The sequence below is a fragment of the Camellia sinensis genome, chromosome 5, assembly GCF_055761805.1.
Source record: "Camellia sinensis isolate YWXY chromosome 5, ASM5576180v1, whole genome shotgun sequence".
NCBI classification, from domain to species: domain Eukaryota; kingdom Viridiplantae; phylum Streptophyta; class Magnoliopsida; order Ericales; family Theaceae; genus Camellia; species Camellia sinensis.
In genome coordinates, this window is record NC_138965.1 from 162,080,440 (window position 1) to 162,101,407 (window position 20,968).

At 37.4% G+C, this 20,968-nt stretch overlaps 2 protein-coding genes across 3 annotated transcripts; one reads left to right on the forward strand and one right to left on the reverse strand.

Annotated features, from left to right (window-relative positions):
• On the forward strand, positions 1–6,093 carry LOC114276081 (deSI-like protein At4g17486). 2 transcript variants are annotated; one of them, XM_028217823.2, is made up of 4 exons: positions 1–405; positions 3,734–4,021; positions 4,870–4,950; positions 5,580–6,093. In XM_028217823.2, exons 1-4 carry the CDS (start codon positions 243–245, stop codon positions 5,714–5,716), a joined length of 669 nt encoding a protein of 222 aa, XP_028073624.2. In that variant the 5' UTR covers positions 1–242; the 3' UTR covers positions 5,717–6,093. The 2 variants fall into 2 exon arrangements, with proteins under 2 accessions (XP_028073624.2, XP_028073625.2); XM_028217824.2 differs by having other exon boundaries at positions 5,583–6,093.
• A 542-nt stretch (positions 6,094–6,635) lies between these two features.
• Positions 6,636–20,281, reverse strand: LOC114276080 (acyl-protein thioesterase 1). The gene is made up of 10 exons (XM_028217822.2): positions 20,112–20,281; positions 19,808–19,906; positions 18,678–18,792; positions 13,672–13,708; positions 13,452–13,521; positions 13,094–13,198; positions 8,763–8,913; positions 8,577–8,659; positions 7,025–7,118; positions 6,636–6,907 (listed from the first exon to the last, which is right to left on the reverse strand). The coding sequence occupies exons 2-10, from the start codon at positions 19,836–19,838 to the stop codon at positions 6,823–6,825; spliced, it is 771 nt and encodes a 256-aa protein (XP_028073623.2). The 5' UTR covers positions 19,839–19,906; positions 20,112–20,281; the 3' UTR covers positions 6,636–6,822.
• Between the last annotated feature and the right edge of the window lie 687 nt (positions 20,282–20,968).

Below are 20,968 nucleotides of genomic sequence, written 5' to 3' on the forward strand. Positions count from 1 at the left end.
TTCCACTTTTGCCCCTTTCTTCTTCTGTTCTTTTTTAGATTTTTTTCCCACAAAGTTCCCCGACACTTTCCTTTCTGTCTCTGGACGAGAGAGAGGGTCAGAGTAATACCGTTCTCAGGGCCTGCTGTTTGTTTCCTGAGAAAATGGAGTGAGAAAGAAAATTCTTGCATCATCGATTCTTAGGGCTTCTCTGAGACTTTTCTTCCAACAAAATTCAAACAATATATATAGTATACATCAAAATGGGGGCAGAGAACGCCTCGAACTCACACTCGGAATACGGTGGTGTTGGTGGTGGTGATGACAATTTCGATACCCAAGTTGTGTTGAATATCTACGACCTCACACCCGTCAACCATTACACTGTCTGGTTCGGTTTCGGAATCTTCCATTCTGGTATCGAAGGTCAGCCATTTCTGATTTCCTAATCTTGATTTGTTCAGATTTGGCTTTGTTTATGTCTATTACATTGCTAATCAGAATTAGGGTTTGGTTTAATTTTTTAATATTTTTGTTGGTTTCTATTTTAGGGTTTTTTGTAAAGATATATATATATATATATATATTAGGGGACTCATGTGTAGTTCCTAAGGAGATTTATTGTTTAATAAGTCCTGTGATAATTATTAATATTTTTTATTAAACACTATTAAAACTAATTGTTAATTTTCAAATTTCAGCAACAGTTTGAAAATTTTATCCAAAAAAAAGGCACAAATTATAAGTTTTAGCAACAGTATAAAAAAATCATCACAAAAAAAATTATAAAATTGGAACTTTCAGCTATAGTTTAAAATATTCGTCACAGAAAAGCGTCACTTATTGTAAATTTTAGCAACAATTTATTAAAATCGTACCCAAAAAGTCACTAATTGTCAATTTAGTGACATACACAAAAAATAGTCGCAAAATATTATTTTTAACAATGATTTTATTGAAACTTATTTTCAATAGGACTTGATAAGAATTAACCTATTGGTAGTTTACCCCTTTTTTTTTATAATCATAATGGAGCTCCTTTTGGTTAGTACTTCTGTTTAATGCCATGGCTTGATCTTGAATTTAGAATTGTTAATTGAGAATGTTGGGGTTTTTGCAGTTTAGATTTATACTTGTTTCTCTTGATTTTTTAATTTTTCTCCAAGATCATGGGTAGGAAGAGCCTCAAAACTGCTATCTTTATTTGGGTGTTTATAATTCCAATCAACCCATATTGCCTATCTTTTTGTTAAAATGTGCCAAAAGGGTTGCCTCGTAGTTGATCAGTTTTTTTCAACAATTCTACGCATCTTTAAGCCTCTTTAGGGCCTGTTTGGTGTATTTTTTTTGTAAGCTGAAAGCTCATAATAAGAAAATAGAAACTAAAATCATCGCTTTCCCAACTTTACAATAATCAGCTTTTTTTCAACTTGCTTAATCTATTTTTGCCTCATAAATTATGAGCAAAAATTGTGCCAAAACATTCCCCCAAAGAAAATAAAAAATAAAACTATAACCAAATAAGCTGCACCATATAGGGTCTTCATCTTTTGGATTACAAACAGTCTCAACTCTCAAGTGATCTTGGCCTTAGTTTTCTCCATATGAATGCCAACCCATAAAGAATCTTATGAATATACTCACAATATCTCTATCCACTTTCTTGGCAAGAATAAAAACTTTTCTCTAGTAAGCTTGAATACTAAAAAGAACTGAGTGATTTAGCTGAATTCTCCCTACCAAAGACTAGAGTTGCTTTTGGTTAGTGCAAATGAAAAAGAAATTACTCATCCGAGATTGGATTCTTGAGCTAATTCAATCAACTAGCCCTTTGCAATCCAACCTAGATGATATTGAAGTTACTAGAGGAACACCCAGATATTCCATAGGTCATGTGCCTTCTTTGAACCCCAATATATTCCAACATTTGATGCTTTAAATCCTCTTTCACTGCACACACGTCTTTTGGTTGAAGTAAATCGTTTTGTGAACAATCGCACAACTAGCAGCCTGCTTTCAAATAATTATGAGTTAGTAATAAATTTTTGAGAGGTCCCATTTAACATTATCGTGATTGCACAACTGAATCATAACAGTAATTTTTATACGATGTCACCAATTTATTTTGCTTGATTATAGCAAAGGCCTAAAGAGATTCAAGAGCCATTTTGGGGGTATTGTCACAGCAAATACCAGAGTTTGTCACTTGGGAAACTGCTTCTAACAAATAATATTTATCGGGTTAAAAGGAAAAATGAAAGAAACAAAAGATTATTGTATTGTGTAGATTCTGCCATCTAAAGCAAAATTACTTAGTTGTTATTGTATTGTATTCAAAGACATTTCTTCCTAGAAGCATATCATTTAAAATGAAAATTTTCCATTGGTTGTGTTGAGAGAAAATAGGGGATGTGGGGATTCAACATCCAATTCAATTGTGGAAAATGACAATTGGAAAAAATGAATGATATCGTTAGCTCCTATGTGCACCCTTGGGGATTAGTTGGACTTTGATCCAGACACCCCGGTGCTAATAAAAAAAAATGATATCCTTAGTTTAGTATCGTGCATCCCTTTGATTGCTTCCTTTCTCATAAGAAAATTAGAAAGAAAATAGGACTCTCGAGTCAGGTATAGCGATCTAGCTTAACTCATACATTCCTAATCTCATGAAATCAAGAAGACCTGAACTCTGAGGGGCAACTTCCCCATGGTTCAATTTGATTCCATCATATACCTTCTATCCTACTTATCACTCGTGATCGCATTCTATCACATTGATACTTCTTGTTAAAGATTGGATTAGTCTTTTTGTCCATTCGTCACTCTTGTTTGAGAGTGATTAAATATCAATAGGGGAACCTCCTAATAAGGAAGTTGCTTCTTGGAAAAGTCTTTTCGCTGCCAAGCCTTTTCTTATTTTTTGGGCAAGAATCTATCTCGGTTTAAGAATTCACCCAATTGGGACATCCATTCAGAACCTGAAACCATTACCCAACGAAATAGAAGGTGTCAACTGAAGGAGAGAAATCTAAAGGAATGATTGGGCCAACCAATCTTTTGTGTATCCTATTCCAGTAAGGTCTAATCCATTTGATGATTTTGGACTCCTAATCAATTGGCCGGATGAGAATTCATATATCTGGAGAGATGAATAGATAAGGTGGAGCCAACTGAAGCAAGGGAGCTAGTGTGCCCCTTATTGAAAACTAAAGCAAGAAATGAGAATATTGACTTTGATTAAATACAATTACAAAGACTGGCACCTTTCACATAAAACAACATTAATGGTTTTGGGTAGTTCTGCTCTTGTTCAATACACTCATCTATTGAGTGTTCTTTTCCTGCTTGTTCTCAATAATTTGGCTTTATATTGCTGCTACGATGATCCCTATGCTTTTATTGTAATCTACATGAAAAATTGGTGCAATCAAGAAAAATCATATACCAGGGTTTCAGTTATGTCAACGATTTTTCATTAAAAATTATGTCATGTGGAAATAATGGCCTTGTATTGTAAGACATTAAATAAATAAATATATATAGAGAGAGATATCACATTAAAATTAAAGGTTATTAACCTAAAATATTGGGTTCTTATGAAAGATATATTCGGTAAGCATTTTTTTCTTTTTGTTGAATGAATTAAGCTACGCTAACAATCTAATCTGAAAGAATCATTAGATTCGTTCCTAGCATTTTCTTAAATTTTTGGTTTTCCACTTGACACATAGCAACTACCGTTTTTTTTCAGTCCATGGAATGGAATATGGATTTGGAGCCCACGACTTCCCCATTAGCGGAGTTTTTGAAGTGGAACCTAAGAGCTGCCCCGGATTTATCTACCGATGTTCCATCACACTAGGTCATATGAATATGCCTCCCTCTGAATTTCGAACATTTATTGAGGATGTGGCTTCCGAGTATCATGGGGATACCTATCATCTCATCTCTAAGAATTGCAACCATTTTACGGATGACATTGCATGGAGATTGACAGGCAAACATATCCCTGGGTGGGTGAATCGGCTTGCCCGGTTAGGTATGTTCATTTTTTCCCATCATTTAATGTTTTTCTTCATCTGTTTCTTTTTGTTCGGTCTATTGATTCGTGTATTATCAACACTATCATCGATTAGGCTGTATGGTTGCAGTTCACATCTTCCATTTGTAACTAGGAACATGCTTTCCTTTTTTTTGGGGTCTATTTAGAACTTTTGCCTGTGTGTGTGTTACATGGACTTTTCAAAATAAGTCAAATACCCATGTCGGACAGCCGACAATTAGACAAGGGTTGTGGGATGTGTCCGATAGTTTCCATTGGACGCTTATTAAATATTTTTATTTAACACTATCGTTATATGTTTATATCGTTGTATAATTATTATAAAATGAGTAAAATGTCTTTTTGACTTTGTATGTAACATATAAAATCATTTTATCTCACATATTAGATTAAGAATATAAAAATGACTTTTTTTCCTGAGTTTGTTTGTCCTTTGGTTGCCCAAGGAAATGAAAATTACTCACTCAGGAACTTCATTTCCTTAGAACACTCAAAATGCTTTGATTACTAAACATCTTTTATTTGGGGTACACATGAGAATTGTTCAAGTTAGAAACATTTTTATGTCATGTAGAATATTTCTTGGTGAAAGATGTGGTTGTTTGATTACATCCCATTTAGTTTTCATCAAAACGTATTCTCACCTAATTAATTTGAATTGGGTCACTGTTTATATCAAAATTTTCAATTTTTACATTCCTCAAATATTAAGTAGATTAATTAGTTTTATTAAATTGAATCTACTTGCCATCGTTACATTGTTCCACAATTCATTGAACTGTAAAAGAATTCTAAAATACATCCTTTTTCCCCCCAAATTTCAGGTTCTGTGTGCAGTTGTCTGCTCCCAGAAAGCCTCCAAGTAACTACTGTTAAACAGCTGCCTGAGTACCACGCATGTACAGGTTTGTAGTTAATCTATTTTTTGAATTCTGTTCTTAAGACATATGAAGCACGGATACTTCTGGAAGGGACTCATATCGCATCCTGAATGTATCCAATACTGGAAATTAATTAATTAATTTTTTTAAATTTTGAGAAGTATCAGGTATTTTTTGGATACTCTGGGTTACGTATATAAACTATTATGAAATTGATTGCATTAGGGTATAATTATTAGGTTAAATACAAGAATAATGTTTTAATGCTTTGCTTACTTATTAAAGAAGAAGAAAATTGTGAGATTACTGTATTACTCTTCTTTTTGAGAATTTATCAAATTGATGCATCCTTAATGTATGCATGATATACTAAACTCAAATTTTAACAATTAAACAAGAAAGTAAACTTGTTTATATAGTATTTAAGTGTGAAAGTGTCAAGCCCAATGGCTATAAAATAGTTTGGACTTAATAGCATTAAAAATTATAAATAAATATGAAAAATTCAATGTATCTTGGTTGGACCCGTATTCTTCTTTTTATTTTGTTGTTCTATTGCCATATTTGTATCGTATCCGTGTCCATGTGCTTCATAGCTTATGACTTATCAACTTAGTGTCTAATTTCTTCTTTTTCACACTCATCACATCTAGAAGAAGACGGGGTTGACTCTTTGTCGAGCGCAACACATGAGCCAACAGAAAGCGACGATGCAGATCAAGATAAGCTCCTGCTGTCGCCTACTGCTGGAACCTTGGAAGTTAATTTTATAAAAGAGGTCCAAAGGTGATATTGAGCCGCCTTTCTTGAATCAATCTTTGGTGGGGTAAGATGGAAGGAAATTCTTTATTCGTGGATCTATGTTTTTCTCATGAAAGGCGCGGCTTCAAGATGAATGTCTGCTCGCCATTTTCATGGCAAAGTTGCCACTCATCGTCTCTTGTTTGTACGCTTGATTGTTCGCTTGATTTGCTGTAATTTTTTTCCCCAATTTCTTCTTCACTTTTATTTTTTTATTTTTTTATATTTTTTCAAGTGGAAATTTGGGAGTGAAGAATCTAGAATAGCAAGAAATGGAAAGGGTTTGTATTTGTTGATTTATACAAATATTCTGTATTGAGATCTGAGGAAATTAGTTATGACATCTCCACCAGTTGAATTTTGTAACATTATATGCCTCAAAATTAGAAGTATTAAGACTTGTCTAAATTATGAGAAATTGATGAAGGTTACGTGTGAAAATTCACAAACGCATTATATTGTTTTCATCATCTGGAGAGAGAGAGAGAGAGAGAGAGAGAGAGAGAGCTTTAGCAACTGAACCGTTGGAGATGCAAAAAACCGGTGGAACTGGAAAGCTGATCAGGACCAGCCCACAACATAATGGTTTGGTTCAATTTTTTGAGAAAACAGTTTGGTTATGGTTCTAAGCAATGAAGAACCACTAATCATAGATTGATTGTGATTCAGTTCACAGATTGAAGCTCAAAAGGACTTGACCGGACCATCCAACATGATGGTCATTTATCAACGTTAAGTCCTTTCCAAAGAGAGTAGGAGGAACAATTTCTTGTTATTGTATGTAGTGGAAAGGTAGCCCTATCTTCCAACATCATGTGCACCCATGACTCATTAACCGGTTCCACCAGTCTGAGTCTCACCAATATAGCACATCAAGAATTACAATGCTAATTTGGACATAAAGCTCATAAACAAATATATGCTCCACCATTACTGTTCCATTCCATGTACATGCCAACAAGTCAACATGAATGAGAAGCAAAAATAAACAAAATAAAACAAAGCATCAGTGAAATTTCACTGTTCCATGTTTTTCACGTCTACAACTATTTTTGGATGTCTACCCCTTCTACTATTTCTCGCTTTTATGCCAATTTACGAATGCCCTTCGAGTACCAGCTTTGACGTTAACCAAGAGCATATGTCATCCAACTCTTCAGGAATTGTGTAGTGGCCAAGCCTGCAAAGTTGGAGGAAACAGCCTTAAGATCCAATAAAATTTTATCAAATTTAAGCAACATAGTTATTGATGAAGATATATATATATATATATATATGTATATATCAAATTGCATACCCATTGTAGGCGTTGAATGTCACATCTCGAAATCCAGATGAACTCAAGACCTGTGAGGATTTCTCACCAAATTTAAAAGGAACAACATCATCACCTGCAACAGAGTGTACCAAATTTTAGTATTGCAAAGGTGCAGTCTAAGAAGCAGAGACATAGACACAGACATATGCCGACACAGATTTGTTTAGTGATGTCATCTTTGTAAAGACTTGTTTCTTCATTATTATTATTTTTATTTTATTTTATTTTATTTTTTGTAAATGTCAAAATTCAATTGTGTTGTGTCTGATTCTGTCTTGATTCTAGGACCTTTAATTATCCATTTCCATGCTTTGTTTGATTTTTTTCCTTTTGCCATTCCGTCGATTCTATTTTGATTCTAGGATTTTCAAGTGTCCGTTTCCATTCTCCATTCACTTTTTTCCTTTTTGGAAAATTTCTTAATTAGTGTCCTAACTAAGTTAACAGTCTTGATCTATAACTACAGAAACCGATGTAATGACTATGCCAAAATCAGTGTTTGGGATATTAATCAAAATTCAAGATTCTCTTCTTTCTTCATACTCTTAGGCTATTCATGTGAATTTACCAACTGTGGATGTCTCTAATCTCGATATTCTTAGTGAACCAACAGGTTTATAGAAGATTTTGTTTTCATCATTTGTATACAAATCAACAGACTCAAAATCCTGCCTCAAGTAGTTTTGCAATTTCTTGAACCGAAAATAAAACAAGGGGGCCATAAATCCCTATAATTGTAATCACCAACATTAATAGTCAAATACCAGGATGTTGTTAAGATTATGTCCTAGAAGCCCAGCAAGTCAAAACTTGTCAATGGGGATAGGTAGGACAATTATAGCAGTAGGGCAAAAGGTAAGAATTATTCAGCCCTAATTGTGGTGGAGTGGCCAAAAAAAGTTCAAAAGCATAATATTTTTCTAATATAGCCCAACAAGTCATTTGCTCAAAGTCTTGTTGTTTGAGCTTACCAAGTTCCAAGCTTGGACTCGATCTTGGCTTGTACAACAAAGAAGCGAGCCCCTAAAAACCGCAAAATTGGTTGACCTCAAAGTGTTCATTACCAGCTAAACTTATAGACTTGGCAATGGGCATCAGGTGTGAGTATGCGTCCAAGTGTCGGATTCATCTAGTTCTCATGTACAAGAACAAGGGCACATGGAAAAAGATTCATATTTCTTAATACACTTTTTATTTTCTAGGGTAAAATGGTGTGTATAAGGTACCATATGGATTTTTGTGCATAGTAATAATATGTTAAACTTGGATTACTAGATATGCTTTCTGGGTGAATATCCAGCCATGTGTTGGACACATATTCATACCACTGCCAAGTGTCGAAGTGTCCAGCATAGGTACTTCATATACTTAGAAGAGTCTATGTAACAAAGGTGACAACTATTGACAGTTCCTCAGTCGATGTCTAGCCAAGAATAGAACTCCACTACCTCTTGAATTGAGTACAATATACTCTTGCTAAACCAAGTAAATCCGACATTAACAAGATATGAAAGAAAAATGTGAATACTACCTCTACCATGACAAAGCAGAACAGGCGACGATGCAGCTCGCCTTGCAGCTTCATTGTCCCCTTCTATCTTGCTACTCAAGTCCCTGGATAACATTAAAACTGTAATACTAATTATAAGCACAAGATGAATTACAAAAAGAAATTAAATGTGCCACATTGAGGATGAGTATTTTGTAGAAGTCAAACTTTGCGCATGGAAGCCAGCCGCTTAGTCCAACAGCTACACTTAAATTGATCGGGTATGGGTCACCATTCCCATATTTTCCAAGAGCAAAGCAAGTTGCAGAGTAGAGGGATGTTGCTGCACCCATACTGAAGCCTCCAACTGCAAGCTTAACTGTAACAGAGAAGACAAAATTCAATGATTTAAAAGTTTTTTTTTTCTTTCCATAAAATTAGTAATTAGGTTATACCTCATAGTGACTATAATGGATTTTAAACAACAGAAGGATACTAGAAAATGAGTAAATTACCCTTACCTTGCCTGAAGTTTGGAAAAAAATACAGCAACCCCCATAGTTTTTGCATAATTACACCGACCTCCCTTTTAGTAAGGTCAAAAGGACAAGAACTAGTACACATGGTGTGAAGAGACAAGGATAAACAAGGAAAAATATACATTTCAGTGTAAAAGAGAAGACAACATTGTTAGAATTTCCATAAACCTACCACCACTACCACCTCACCTACTCCACTAAACCTAACCCACTACACCACTACCACCTCCACTTCACCTACTCTCCACCTACTCCCAAACACACTCCTATATAATAGGAATCCTTGTAATTGTAATACATACAACAACAAATCAACATCAATCAATTCATCAATCAATAATAAATATATTTTTACATGGTATCAGAGCAAGGTTAAGACCTTAGTATTTCCTGCTTCACCGGCGGGCGGCAACCTCGCCTTGGCCGCCCGCCGGACCTCAACCTATTCCGCTGTCATCTCTATCAATAGATATAGCTTCCAGTTCGCCGCCACCAGAGGCGACTTCTCTACATACAAAGATCAACCACTTCCACGGCAGCTCTCTCTATTTGCGTCAGGGTAGTGAATACCATTTGGCTCCAAACCATTTGGTAGGTAAATTGTCTTCATGCGATCTGCATCATAGACCCCAGTTGGCAGCATCTCGGCCATATCTTTGATCTGTGCTCTCCAATTCTTGAAGTTCACACCGATGTCGAAGGCTCTCTCTCACTCCCTCTGGCATGAGCTCTCTCGGAGATGAATAAACACACACCTCTCTCTCTCTCTCTCGGGGGCAAAACCCAGCTTGCTCACAGCCCATGACTGCCACTCCAGGCGCCGTCGTTGTCACCGGCGACCAACACCACCTGCAGCTTCATCTCCGAAGCTCTCTCTCTCTCTGCACCGCGTCACCACCGTGTGCCTCTGTGGGTATTCAAAGAATTGCTTGGGCCTTTGGTGCGAGAGAAAGCTCCCCCCGCCGTGGGTTATCATGGTATCTGGTGCTGTCTTGACTAGTTTGCTTTCTGGGTCTGATCGTGTTCAATTGGTATTCTCTTACTGGTCGCAGTTCTGGGCTACTGATGCGTGTTGAAGAGCTGGTCCTTGTGGTTTGTTCATGAGGTTCTTGCTGGTCATAGTCATCTGTCTGTATCTTCAGACACGACTGTATGATTCTATGGTCTGCAGACTATGGTTCAGGATAATATCTTGGATGGTCTTGGTACTTGAATTGTGGTTAAAAAATTGGCAGAAAGCAGACCTATGCACATGGCACACATTTTCCACACACTCCTGTTCCCATGTCTGCTTTTTCAGAAAGTTAAAAAAATAAAAAAATAAAATAAAATAAAAAATAAATATAAAAAAAAAATAAAAAGAGGAATAATCTTGGAGGGGTGGAAGCTCTCTCTCTCTCTCACTTCCCGTTCTCCCACATGCAAGCACTTTATGATAACAATATTTTATTTTTAATCCACCCACACCCTCTCTCTCAGGTTCCACCCACTTTAATCATTTCCACCACTATTTTTTTTATCACACTTCTCTTTATATCCTTTATACAGATATATTTTTTTTTTTTAAAAAGAAATAGAGAATTGTACTCTGCCGCCAAACTCCACCTTATTTTATTCATGTCGGGACTCACCCCGATCACCATTTTACATAAAAAAAAAAAAAAAAAAAAAAAAAAAAAAAAAAAAACCAAACAAACACAACCCAAACAACCACATACACAGGCGGCCTTTTTTCTTCTCTACTATGCCGCCAGTCTCTTCTTCTTGCCTCCGTCCTGGGCGGCCCTTGACGGTACTGCCTCCGTGCTTCCTCGACCACCAAGCCAGTTGCCTCCTCCCTGCTCCTCCACTCCCGCATCTGGTGGCCCTCCAAATCGGAACATCACGGTGGCCTTCCGCTTCAGCTCCTTGTTTTCTGCCTTTAGCACACTTATCTCTGCTCGCGCATCCTTATACATGCGTTGGAGCAGAGCCAGCTGGGAGTTTAACTTCTACACCTCATTTGCCCTACTCTGCAGCCGGTTCGACAAGTTTGTGACCGCAGTCATGGTTTCAACACAGGACTTCAATGTATACTGATTAGCTTCAATATCCGTTTGCACTGCCATTTTTTGCTCCACCGACCGCATCGGAAAGTTCAACGGAGCAAAACCAGAGGTGTTTGGTTGAGGTTCACAGGCCACCGCACCAGTTATCTCTCTTGTTGACTCGTTGAGGTCGGGAAAGAGAGTGAGCAGACCACGGGAAGAAGAGGCTATGTTCTGGGTAGCTGAACGGGAAGAAGAAGCCATGTTTTTTGGGTTGCTGAGTATTTCAGAGCAGGGTTGGTTACAGAATGTTACAGAGAACGAAGAGGTTTCAACTGGTTTGTTATGCTTCCAAGCCTCAGACTTCGCTTTGGTTTATAAAGACAGAGACGACGAGGCCGACACGCGCTCTGTCAATCACGTGCATCGCCGCGTGTCAGGCGCCCCTTTTGATGACTCGACGCTTTCTGTCGGGCATGTCTTTTGATGACTTGGGCTCGCCTTTTGATGGCACGCCTTTTTATGGATTGGGCACGCCTTTTGATAGATTGGGCACACCTTTTGATAGATTGGGCACACCTTTTGAGGGTGCGATTTTTTATGGGTCCGACATGACTCTGTAAACTGTCCCGACATTGATTCCGGTTAGCTCCTTCATGGGTCCGACAAGACTCTGTAAACTGTCCCGACGTTGATTCCGGTTAGCTTTTACAAGGGTCCGACAAGACTTTGTAAACTGTCCCGACATTGATTCCGGTTAGCTCCTTCATGGGTCCGACAAGACTCAGTAAATTGTCCCGACATTGATTCCGGTTAGTTTCTACAAGGGTCCAGCAAGACTCCGTAAACTGTCACAACATTGTCTGCTACAACGGTCCGACATGACCCCATAAACTGTCTTCTACATCGGTCTGACACCGTCATACAGTGTCCTCTACCACGTTATGACACCCCCATACAGTGTCCTCTACAACGTTATGACACCACCATCCAGTGTCCTCTACCACGTTATGGCACCACCTTTCAGTGTCTTCACCAACGGTCTGACACGACCATACAGTGTCTCCTATCCTTTTTTATTTTTATGTATTTTCTTGTTTTGTTCCTCTCTTCAAACTCAAGTTGGTTAGTTTCTCTCCTCCTTGAGTTTGCGGGGGGCTGTTAGAATTTCCATAAACCTACCACCACTACCACCTCACCTACTCCACTAAACCTAACCCACTACACCACTACCACCTCCACTTCACCTACTCTCCACCTACTCCTAAACACACTCCTATATAATAGGAATCCTTGTAATTGTAATATATACAACAACAAATCAACATCAATCAATTCATCAATCAATAATAAATATATTTTTACAAACATCATTTCCATCAATATGACTAACGAAATATTGATGAAAAGGGGGCTAAGTCTTGTGCGAATTAAAACTTTAAGGGAACCCAATGTAATTCTGCTAAAATTGGGGCTTACTGTATTTTCTCCAAACCTCAAGGGAGGCCAATGTAATTCACCCTAAAAAAATTCTATTGTGTTTCAAGGAACTTGAAAGAAATGAGTCTATTAGAATAAACTCAAATTAAAGAATAGTTTGATAACCATAAATCACATAAAAACAAGTGAAACAGTGTCAATTCATGAGGTCCTAGACATGATATTGTAAAATACGATAAAAGCTCATTTCAAATGTTATTAAAAGCAATGGAATTCCAAACACCTCCTCAAGTATACCAGAGATTCAAGACAAACTAGGAACATCATATGCTCCACTTGATTCTCGTGGAACCATTGGAAATATGAACCTTTTACCAGGACGGAGTAAAAGGGACTATTGTACTTTGCCATGATTCCCAGCAATCAAGCAGAGGATTAGTATTTCACATGTATGAATATAGCAAGCTATCACAAACTGGAACTTTTTTAATGAAAGGAACATCACCACAAATTAGGAACATCATATGAAAGAATGCTGAAGGAGAGAACTTACTGTCAGTGGGCTCTGTTGATAACAGACTTGCAACATGTGCTGCTGATGCATCCAAACCCTCTATATCATTTTGAGCATTTTCCGAGAGGTTGCTAACGTCAAACCCTAATTTTCATTTCACTGTAAGTAATTTGTTCATTGCAATATTACTGTAGACCATAAAATATTTTCCTTGTGTTTCAATATAATAAACAGGAAGATGGTATAGTGTTATTTTCGTAATTGTTCTTGCTTTTCCCATCATTTTTCTGTAATATTTCAGAATCAAATGTATCTTTCTTGATCCATTTACCATAATTCCAGCACTAACAACAAAAGCGGGGGAAAAAAAAAGGCTTCTCAAAACAAGTCAACTTACAAGCAGTAGAAGGAAATCCACCAAACAAAGACACTGGTTGAGAAGGAGCAGTTGGGCAAATCCACTTAATCTGCACAAAACCACATATAAATACCCTAAGCATATATTGGGATTTTTTTTTTCTAATAAAAGGATATTCAGTTTCCCATCGTGGATTGTAAGAAAAACAAGTGTTTCACAAGGGGTAGCCAATATGCAATAGATCTAAAGGTATCCTTACATTGGGAAGAGGAAGCGTCTCCAAGAGTTGGGACCAGCTGCCAAGAAAAAAACCAATTGCAAAGTTTTAAAAAGCGTTCCGAACACAGCTTCAATGCTTATTAGATAGACATCAAATAACTATCGAAATAATAGAAACGGCGTTATAAAGCTAAATCAATTTTTGTCCCACATAAAAACACAATAAATAGATCCAAGTTTTCAAAGGATATTTAAACATTCCATTGAACTACAAAGCTGGGAAAACAGCATCTAGTGCATATCAAAACAACGATAGCAAAGTGAATAAAGAGTTACCACCAATTTTTACCCCCTCTATTTCAATTGGAAACAATATTGAAAACTTGAATGCAAGAGTATTATGGTATTGATATGTGTGCATTTTGAATGTGCCAGGAATCCCACACCTCAAGCTTTATGGTATGCATAATTTTTTTGTATGTGACTGCACACAGGAAGGCAGGGAGAGTCCTAAGCCCTAACCTATACATGCCATTTCAAAGTAGTGCAGCCATCTCAGATCCACTCGTAGACCAAAAAAAAAAAAAAAGAAAACCTCCATGAGACTGAATTATTATTCTAGATCAATAACACTACCTATCTGTGAAAAATTATGTATTATTGATTGATTGATGTATTACAAGATTGATTGATTTCTGATTGTTTACAATGATCATATATATAGAAGAAAATGTGGTAGTAGGTGTAGGTGGTAGGTGAGGAGTAGGTGGTGGTAAATTGGTGGTAGGTGATGGTAGGTGTAGGTGGTAGGTGGTGGTAAATTGGTGGTAGGTGATGGTAAATTCTAACAGCCCCCCGCAAACTCAAGGAGGATAGAAACTAACCAACTTGAGTTTGAAGAGAGGAACAAAACAAGAAAATACATAAAAATAAACGAGGATAAGAGACACTGTATGGTCGTGTCAGACCATTGGTGAAGACACTGGATGGTGGTGTCATAACGTTGTAGAGGACACTGTATGGTGGTGTCAGACCGATGTAGAAGACAGTTTATGGGGTCATGTCGGACCGTTGTAGAAGACAGTTTATGGGGTCATGTCGGACCGTTTGTAGAAGACAGTTTATGGGGTCATGTCGGACCGTTGTAGAAGACAGTTTATGGGGTCATGTCGGACCGTTGTAGAAGACAGTTTATGGGGTCATGTCGGACCGTTGTAGAAGACAGTTTACAGAGTCTTGTCGGACCCATAAAGGAGCTAACCGGAATCAATGTCGGGACAGTTTACAGAGTCTTGTCGGACCCATAAAGGAGCTAACCGGAATCAATGTTGGGACAGTTTACAGAGTCTTGTCGGACCCTTGTAGAAACTAACCGGAATCTATGTCGGGACAGTTTACAGAGTCTTGTCGGACCCATAAAGGAGCTAACCGGAATCAATGTCGAGACAGTTTACAGAGTCTTGTCGGACCCATAAAGGAACTAACCGAAATTAATGTCGGGACAGTTTATGGGGTCTTGTCGGACCGTTGTAGAAGTTGCACCCTCAAAAGGTGTGCCCAATTTTTCAAAAGGCGTGCCATCAAAAGGCGTGCCCAAATCATAAAAAGGCGTGCCATCAAAAGGCGTGCCCAATTCATCAAAAGGTGTGCCGGACATGATGGCGAGGCACGTGGGCGCCTTGGCTTGCGTGCCCGTTTGTCGGCTGGTGGCAAGAGGCGCGCGATGCGCGTGGCTGCCTCGGCTATAAGACAGAGGCTGGGGCTGAGGCAGAGAAAAGCTGCGAAAAACCTCTGAAAAAACAAAGACTCTTCTTCGTTTTGCTGAGAGAGATAGTCTGTAACACTCTGTAAACCCTACGCTGAAACACTGAGCAACCCAAAACATGGCCTCTTCTTCCCGTCCAGCTACCCAGAACCTGCTCACGCTCTTTCCAGAACTGAACGAGCCCACAAGAGAAATAACTGGTGCGGTGGCCAGTGAACCTCAACCAAACACCTCTGGTTTTGCTCCATTGAACTTTCCGATGCGGTCGGTGGAGCAAAAAATGGCGGTGCAGTCAGATGTGGAGGCCAACCAGTATACTTTGAAGACATGTGTGGAAAGCATGACGGCGGTCACTAATTTGTCGAACCGGCTGCAGAGTAGGACAAATGAGGTGCAGCATGTAAATGCCCAGCTGGCTCTGCTCCAACGCATGTATAAGGATGCGCGAGCAGAGATCAGTGTGTTGAGGGCAGAAAACAAGGAGCTGAAGCGGAAGGCCACCGTGATGTTCCGATTTGGAGGTCCTCCATATGCTGCAGTGGAGGAGTATGGGGGAGTGAACTTGCTCGGCGGCGTGGATAACACGGAGGCAACACCGGCAAGGGCCAACCAGGACGGAGGCAAGAAGAAAAGACCGGCGGCAGAGTAGAGAAGGGATAGAAAAATCCCGCCTGTGGGTGTGGGTGTTTGTGTATTTAGTTTTTTTTTTTTTTTTTTTTTTTTTTTTTTTTTTTGTGGAAAATGGTGATCGGGGTTGATCCCTGAGATGAATAAAATATGGGTGTTGTGCAAATTTATAAAATGTTTTGGTTTTTTTTTTTTTTTTTTTTTTTTTTTGAGATATATATATTGTTAAACAAAAACAAATTGTGTGGATGGTGATTTAATAAAATATGATGGATATGATTAAAGTGGACTGATGGAGAGAAAAAAGCGAGAGAGAGAAAAATAAAGAAATAAATAATAACGTAATGGAAAGCAAAAGTTTTATAATAAAAAAAAAATAAAATTGGGCGGTGGATGGGTCAGAGAGAGTAAAGGGCAGCATGATGATTTGATATAATAATAATAGTAATAAAAAAATAAAAATTTAGACCATTAATGAGAGAAACAGGGTAGGTCTACTCTTCCTCTGTGGTTGGTTCACCACTGTTCTTGTTGTGTTTCCTCGCGTACCGCTGGTTCCTCAAGAACTTAGGATTCATCCCTTTGGTGGAAGCGTGGCGGTGCTGTCTGGGTGTCTTGATCCCGTTTTTGTGAGCCTTGTAGGACTGGTTGTGAGCCGTGTGATTCTTGGACTGCGCCATCCCGACGGGTTCGCTGCTTGGCCCCGATGTATCCGATCTGTCCACGGGCTGTGGCGCGAGAGATGAAGGTTGACGGTGGTGGCGGCGGCGAGGTATCCGATCTGCTGGTGGTGGAAGCGAGGAGAGGAGGTGACTTCGACGGCGTGGAAGGCCGCGAAGGAGGTGTCGACGCCATGGAGGGAAGCCGAACACGGCCCCGGCTCGAGGTGCTTGCTCGGCGTCTCTGCTCGCGTCGTTGTCTGGTGCACCATCGGGGTCTTCGGGAAGGAGAGAAGATGATCAGCGCGAAGCTTGAAATGAATTGAAATTTGGGTGATTGTTGTGGATATATGTGTATGTCGTTCGGCGGATTTGAAGGCGATAACGGCCGATCCGGCGACGGAAGAAGCAGCCATGGAAGCTCCAAAGTTAGCCCACTGGTTTAACAAACAATTTTTTTTTTTTTTTTTTTTTTTTTTTTTTTTTTGAGCCCCGACCTCCTCTGGAATTTAAACCACCTCCTGAAAAGAGAAAATGCCCACAGTATACAAGGTTGAGGTCCGGCGGGCGGCCAAGGCGAGGTTGCCGCCCGCCGGTGAAGCGAAAAATATTAATTTCTTAACCTTGCTCTGATACCATGTGAAAAATTATGTATTATTGATTGATTGATGTATTACAAGATTGATTGATTTCTGATTGTTTACAATGATCATATATATAGAAGAAAATGTGGTAGTAGGTGTAGGTGGTAGGTGAGGAGTAGGTGGTGGTAAATTGGTGGTAGGTGATGGTAGGTGTAGGTGGTAGGTGGTGGTAAATTGGTGGTAGGTGATGGTAAATTCTAACACTATCTCATTTTACAAAATAAAAAATCCCTTCAAAAGATTCCTCGATCCTCTCTTAGCTAAAGAATTCTTCCTCACAAACCAATATAGGAAACCCATTCAAAGGAACATACATCAATAGTTTCCTCCATGAAAGTAGAGAGCCTGCAAAGGCCTCACTTGGGCCCAAATAATTCGATTGGGGTAGTTGTTGAACCATACCACATGGTTCTAGCAACAACAAAAGCTATCAATTAAATTAACGACATAAAGATATTCTCTTCTGTAAACAAGAACAACAATTTTTGCCATTTTTTTCAATAAAGAAGAGGCTGGAAATAAATATTTACACATGGGACACCTACTCTTAATCAACACAACTTCGGACACCTCTCTGAAGGTCACCTACTGATGTCTGACAGGATGGGACACTTGGGACACGCCACACGCTGAGGACACGTTCAAGACATGTTGGGAACACACTGTGTCTCATTTTTTATTTTATAATTTTCTAATGTCTTTACTAGAATAGCATACCCAAGATTGATGGATTTGATGCAATTAAATATTTGACATAAAATAAATATATAACATTCATAAATATGACATAATAAATATATAAAATTATATATTTTGCACGTGTCCCCAACATGTTGTGTCCGGCATTTTTAAAGTTTTGTGTGTCCACGTGTCTGTGTCATGTCGTGTCACGTGTCCGTACTTCTTAGCACTGAACAAAACAGCCCATCATATCCTAAAACAATAATAGTTTCACCAAATGTGCTGCTTATGAGTTATTATGAGCAATGAATAACAATTTCAATACAGTCACAAGTTAAGGCAAAACCGAGCAAAGGGTACTAAAATTGTATGTTGGAATCTCATATATGGTTTTACATGCATATAGCTTGAAAGGAAAAAAGAAAATGTTGGTTGATAGATGGCATTCAGCTGCAATAGACAATAAAATAAGAGGAGCTAAAATTGCAACAAAACAGGGCATTAAAAATAAAAATGCTCACTTATCTTGTTGTCTCCTCTTACACATTGCAACAAAACTGGACATTACAGCTATGGAATAAAAACAACTGCCCTTAATTACAAATAAAATTCTGGATATAATAATATTAAACTTCATCCGGACCACATGCAACAAGAATATAGTTACTACCTGGCACCATTATCACCGAGGCCGTGCAGCCAGACTATAGTGGTCTGGTGTCTACCTTTGGGCCTGACCACATGGGTCCTTCCAAACTCAAATGCCCTTCTAAAGGTTCTACTACCTGAAATGGAATTGGAATACAACTTTCTAAAACAAAACCAAAAATTAACACCACCACATTCATTCAAATATGGTTGATGCCCAGCCTTCATGTATGGAATGTGCACATGAACCAATAAACTCAAGCTCCATTTGGTTTAACTATAAAAATCAGGAGAAATAGAAAGCACACCATGTTTGGTTGAATTTTCAAAAACTGTTTTCTGATTTTTAATTTTTTTTTTCCACAAAAAACTAAAAACTAGTTTGGTTAAAAAAATGAAAAATAAAATAAAATAAAATAAAAAATACTAATCATTTTCATATGGTTTTCTCTTTTGCGGGGAAAAACTAATTTTTAAAATTTTGAAAATATATTATTGGTGTTTATTTTCATCAAACTATCTTCTATTTCTTCAAGAAAAAAAAAAATTAGAAAATAGATTATGAAATCTCAACCAAACAAAGGTTAAATCTTTGAATCTTGGGTTATAAAAATTTATTACCAAAAAGCGAAAGTCTTTTACCCAATGGAGCCTAACTAAACGCCACAAATTCCATCCCCCAAAACCATATTTGATTGCACTTCAACTATATCAACTGTAACTGTTAGATAATCATAGTCTACAATTACATCACTAGTACCATCTCTATTACAGACGTGTACAGGTCACAAATAAATCTAAGGGCATGCTAGATATTATTTATCTTTGATATGTTTGTAGGGATAGTCTGGATAGATAAAAAAGTCGAATTCTATCTTAAGAATTGGCATTAGTTTACCCAACATATTCAATTTGAGGAACTAAAACAACAATATACAACATTCAAAGTTCTATTTCTTGGGATAACAGAGTCAAAACCTATCTTAAGAATTGGCATTATTTTACAACATATTCAATTTGGGGAACTAAAACAAGAAGAACAACATTCAAAAATTCAATTTTCTTTTCTATTCAAAGTTTCTTTTTATCAACCAAACATAAAAATGATTAAATTAAACCATGGACTGTAGAGAAGACCAGAAACAAACTAACCAGAACCAACAGAAGGACCGGTAAAGCTCATTTTAATCCCCCAAAAGAAGGAACTTGATTAAAGCTGGATGAGCTAATCACAGTAATTGAAACAAGTTCCTGCATTGAAAGTGGGGAAGAAAAAAAAAAAATTGAAATTATCCATACATACTATCAACACCCATTAATTTAAATCAAGCAATTTTGCTTAATTTGATTAACATTATGGTTAGAACATCAGACATAGATAGACAGATATATATCAAGAGAGTGAAGGAAATAAGTGATTTTGGGGGATTTTAAGGTTTTAGACATGAGAACACACCTGGGATGATGAGAAAAAGGGAAGTCGGAGACTCCGAGGTGATCGTAGAAGTTCTCACTCTCTGTCTCCGGTCTAGTTCTTTTCTCTTTCTATTCTCTCTGTGTCTCTCTCGTCCTCACGTTGTCTATCGTTGTATTATAAGATACTCATCTTGACATACTCATTTATTTTTCAGTACCAAAAACAAAAAAAAAAACAATTTAACAACTGGTTATGTGAAAAAAAATTATTTTAAAATTATTAATTAATCTAAGAGCGCTACGTAATTATACTCCTCACCAATTGGTCTAAGAGCGCCACGTAACATTATTAGGACACTACGTGACTATATGTCAAGATCAACAATGTTACGTTCGAAGTGGTATAATAGTGTTTTTGGAGTGTTATATATGTAAAAAGTATATTAAAGAACTTTTTTAACAGATTAGTGTTATGTTTAGAAAAAATATATTAATTTTTTTTTTGTTTTGTTATTACATTGAGTGTTTAAGTTGAAGTGTTATAGTAGTATTTTTAGAGTGTTACGACGAAAAAAAATACAATAAACTTTTTATTTTATTTTATTTTATAATGTTATATTTAGAGTATTACGTTTGAGTGATGAAATGCGATAAAAAAAAATTGAATCCAACTTTCTTAATATGATATTTCCCAATGATGAATGAAGGGTAAAAATATCGGTCAAATTATATCAAAATTAAAAATAAAATTTTATGATAAGGAGTTGTTTGGGATGATCTAAATAAGTGTATTTTTTAATTTTTATAAAATATGAGTTGGGTTTGAAATGATGTTTTAGAGAGGTGATGTGACTTAAATAAGCTGATATGACTTAAATAAGATAGTGACTTTTTGAC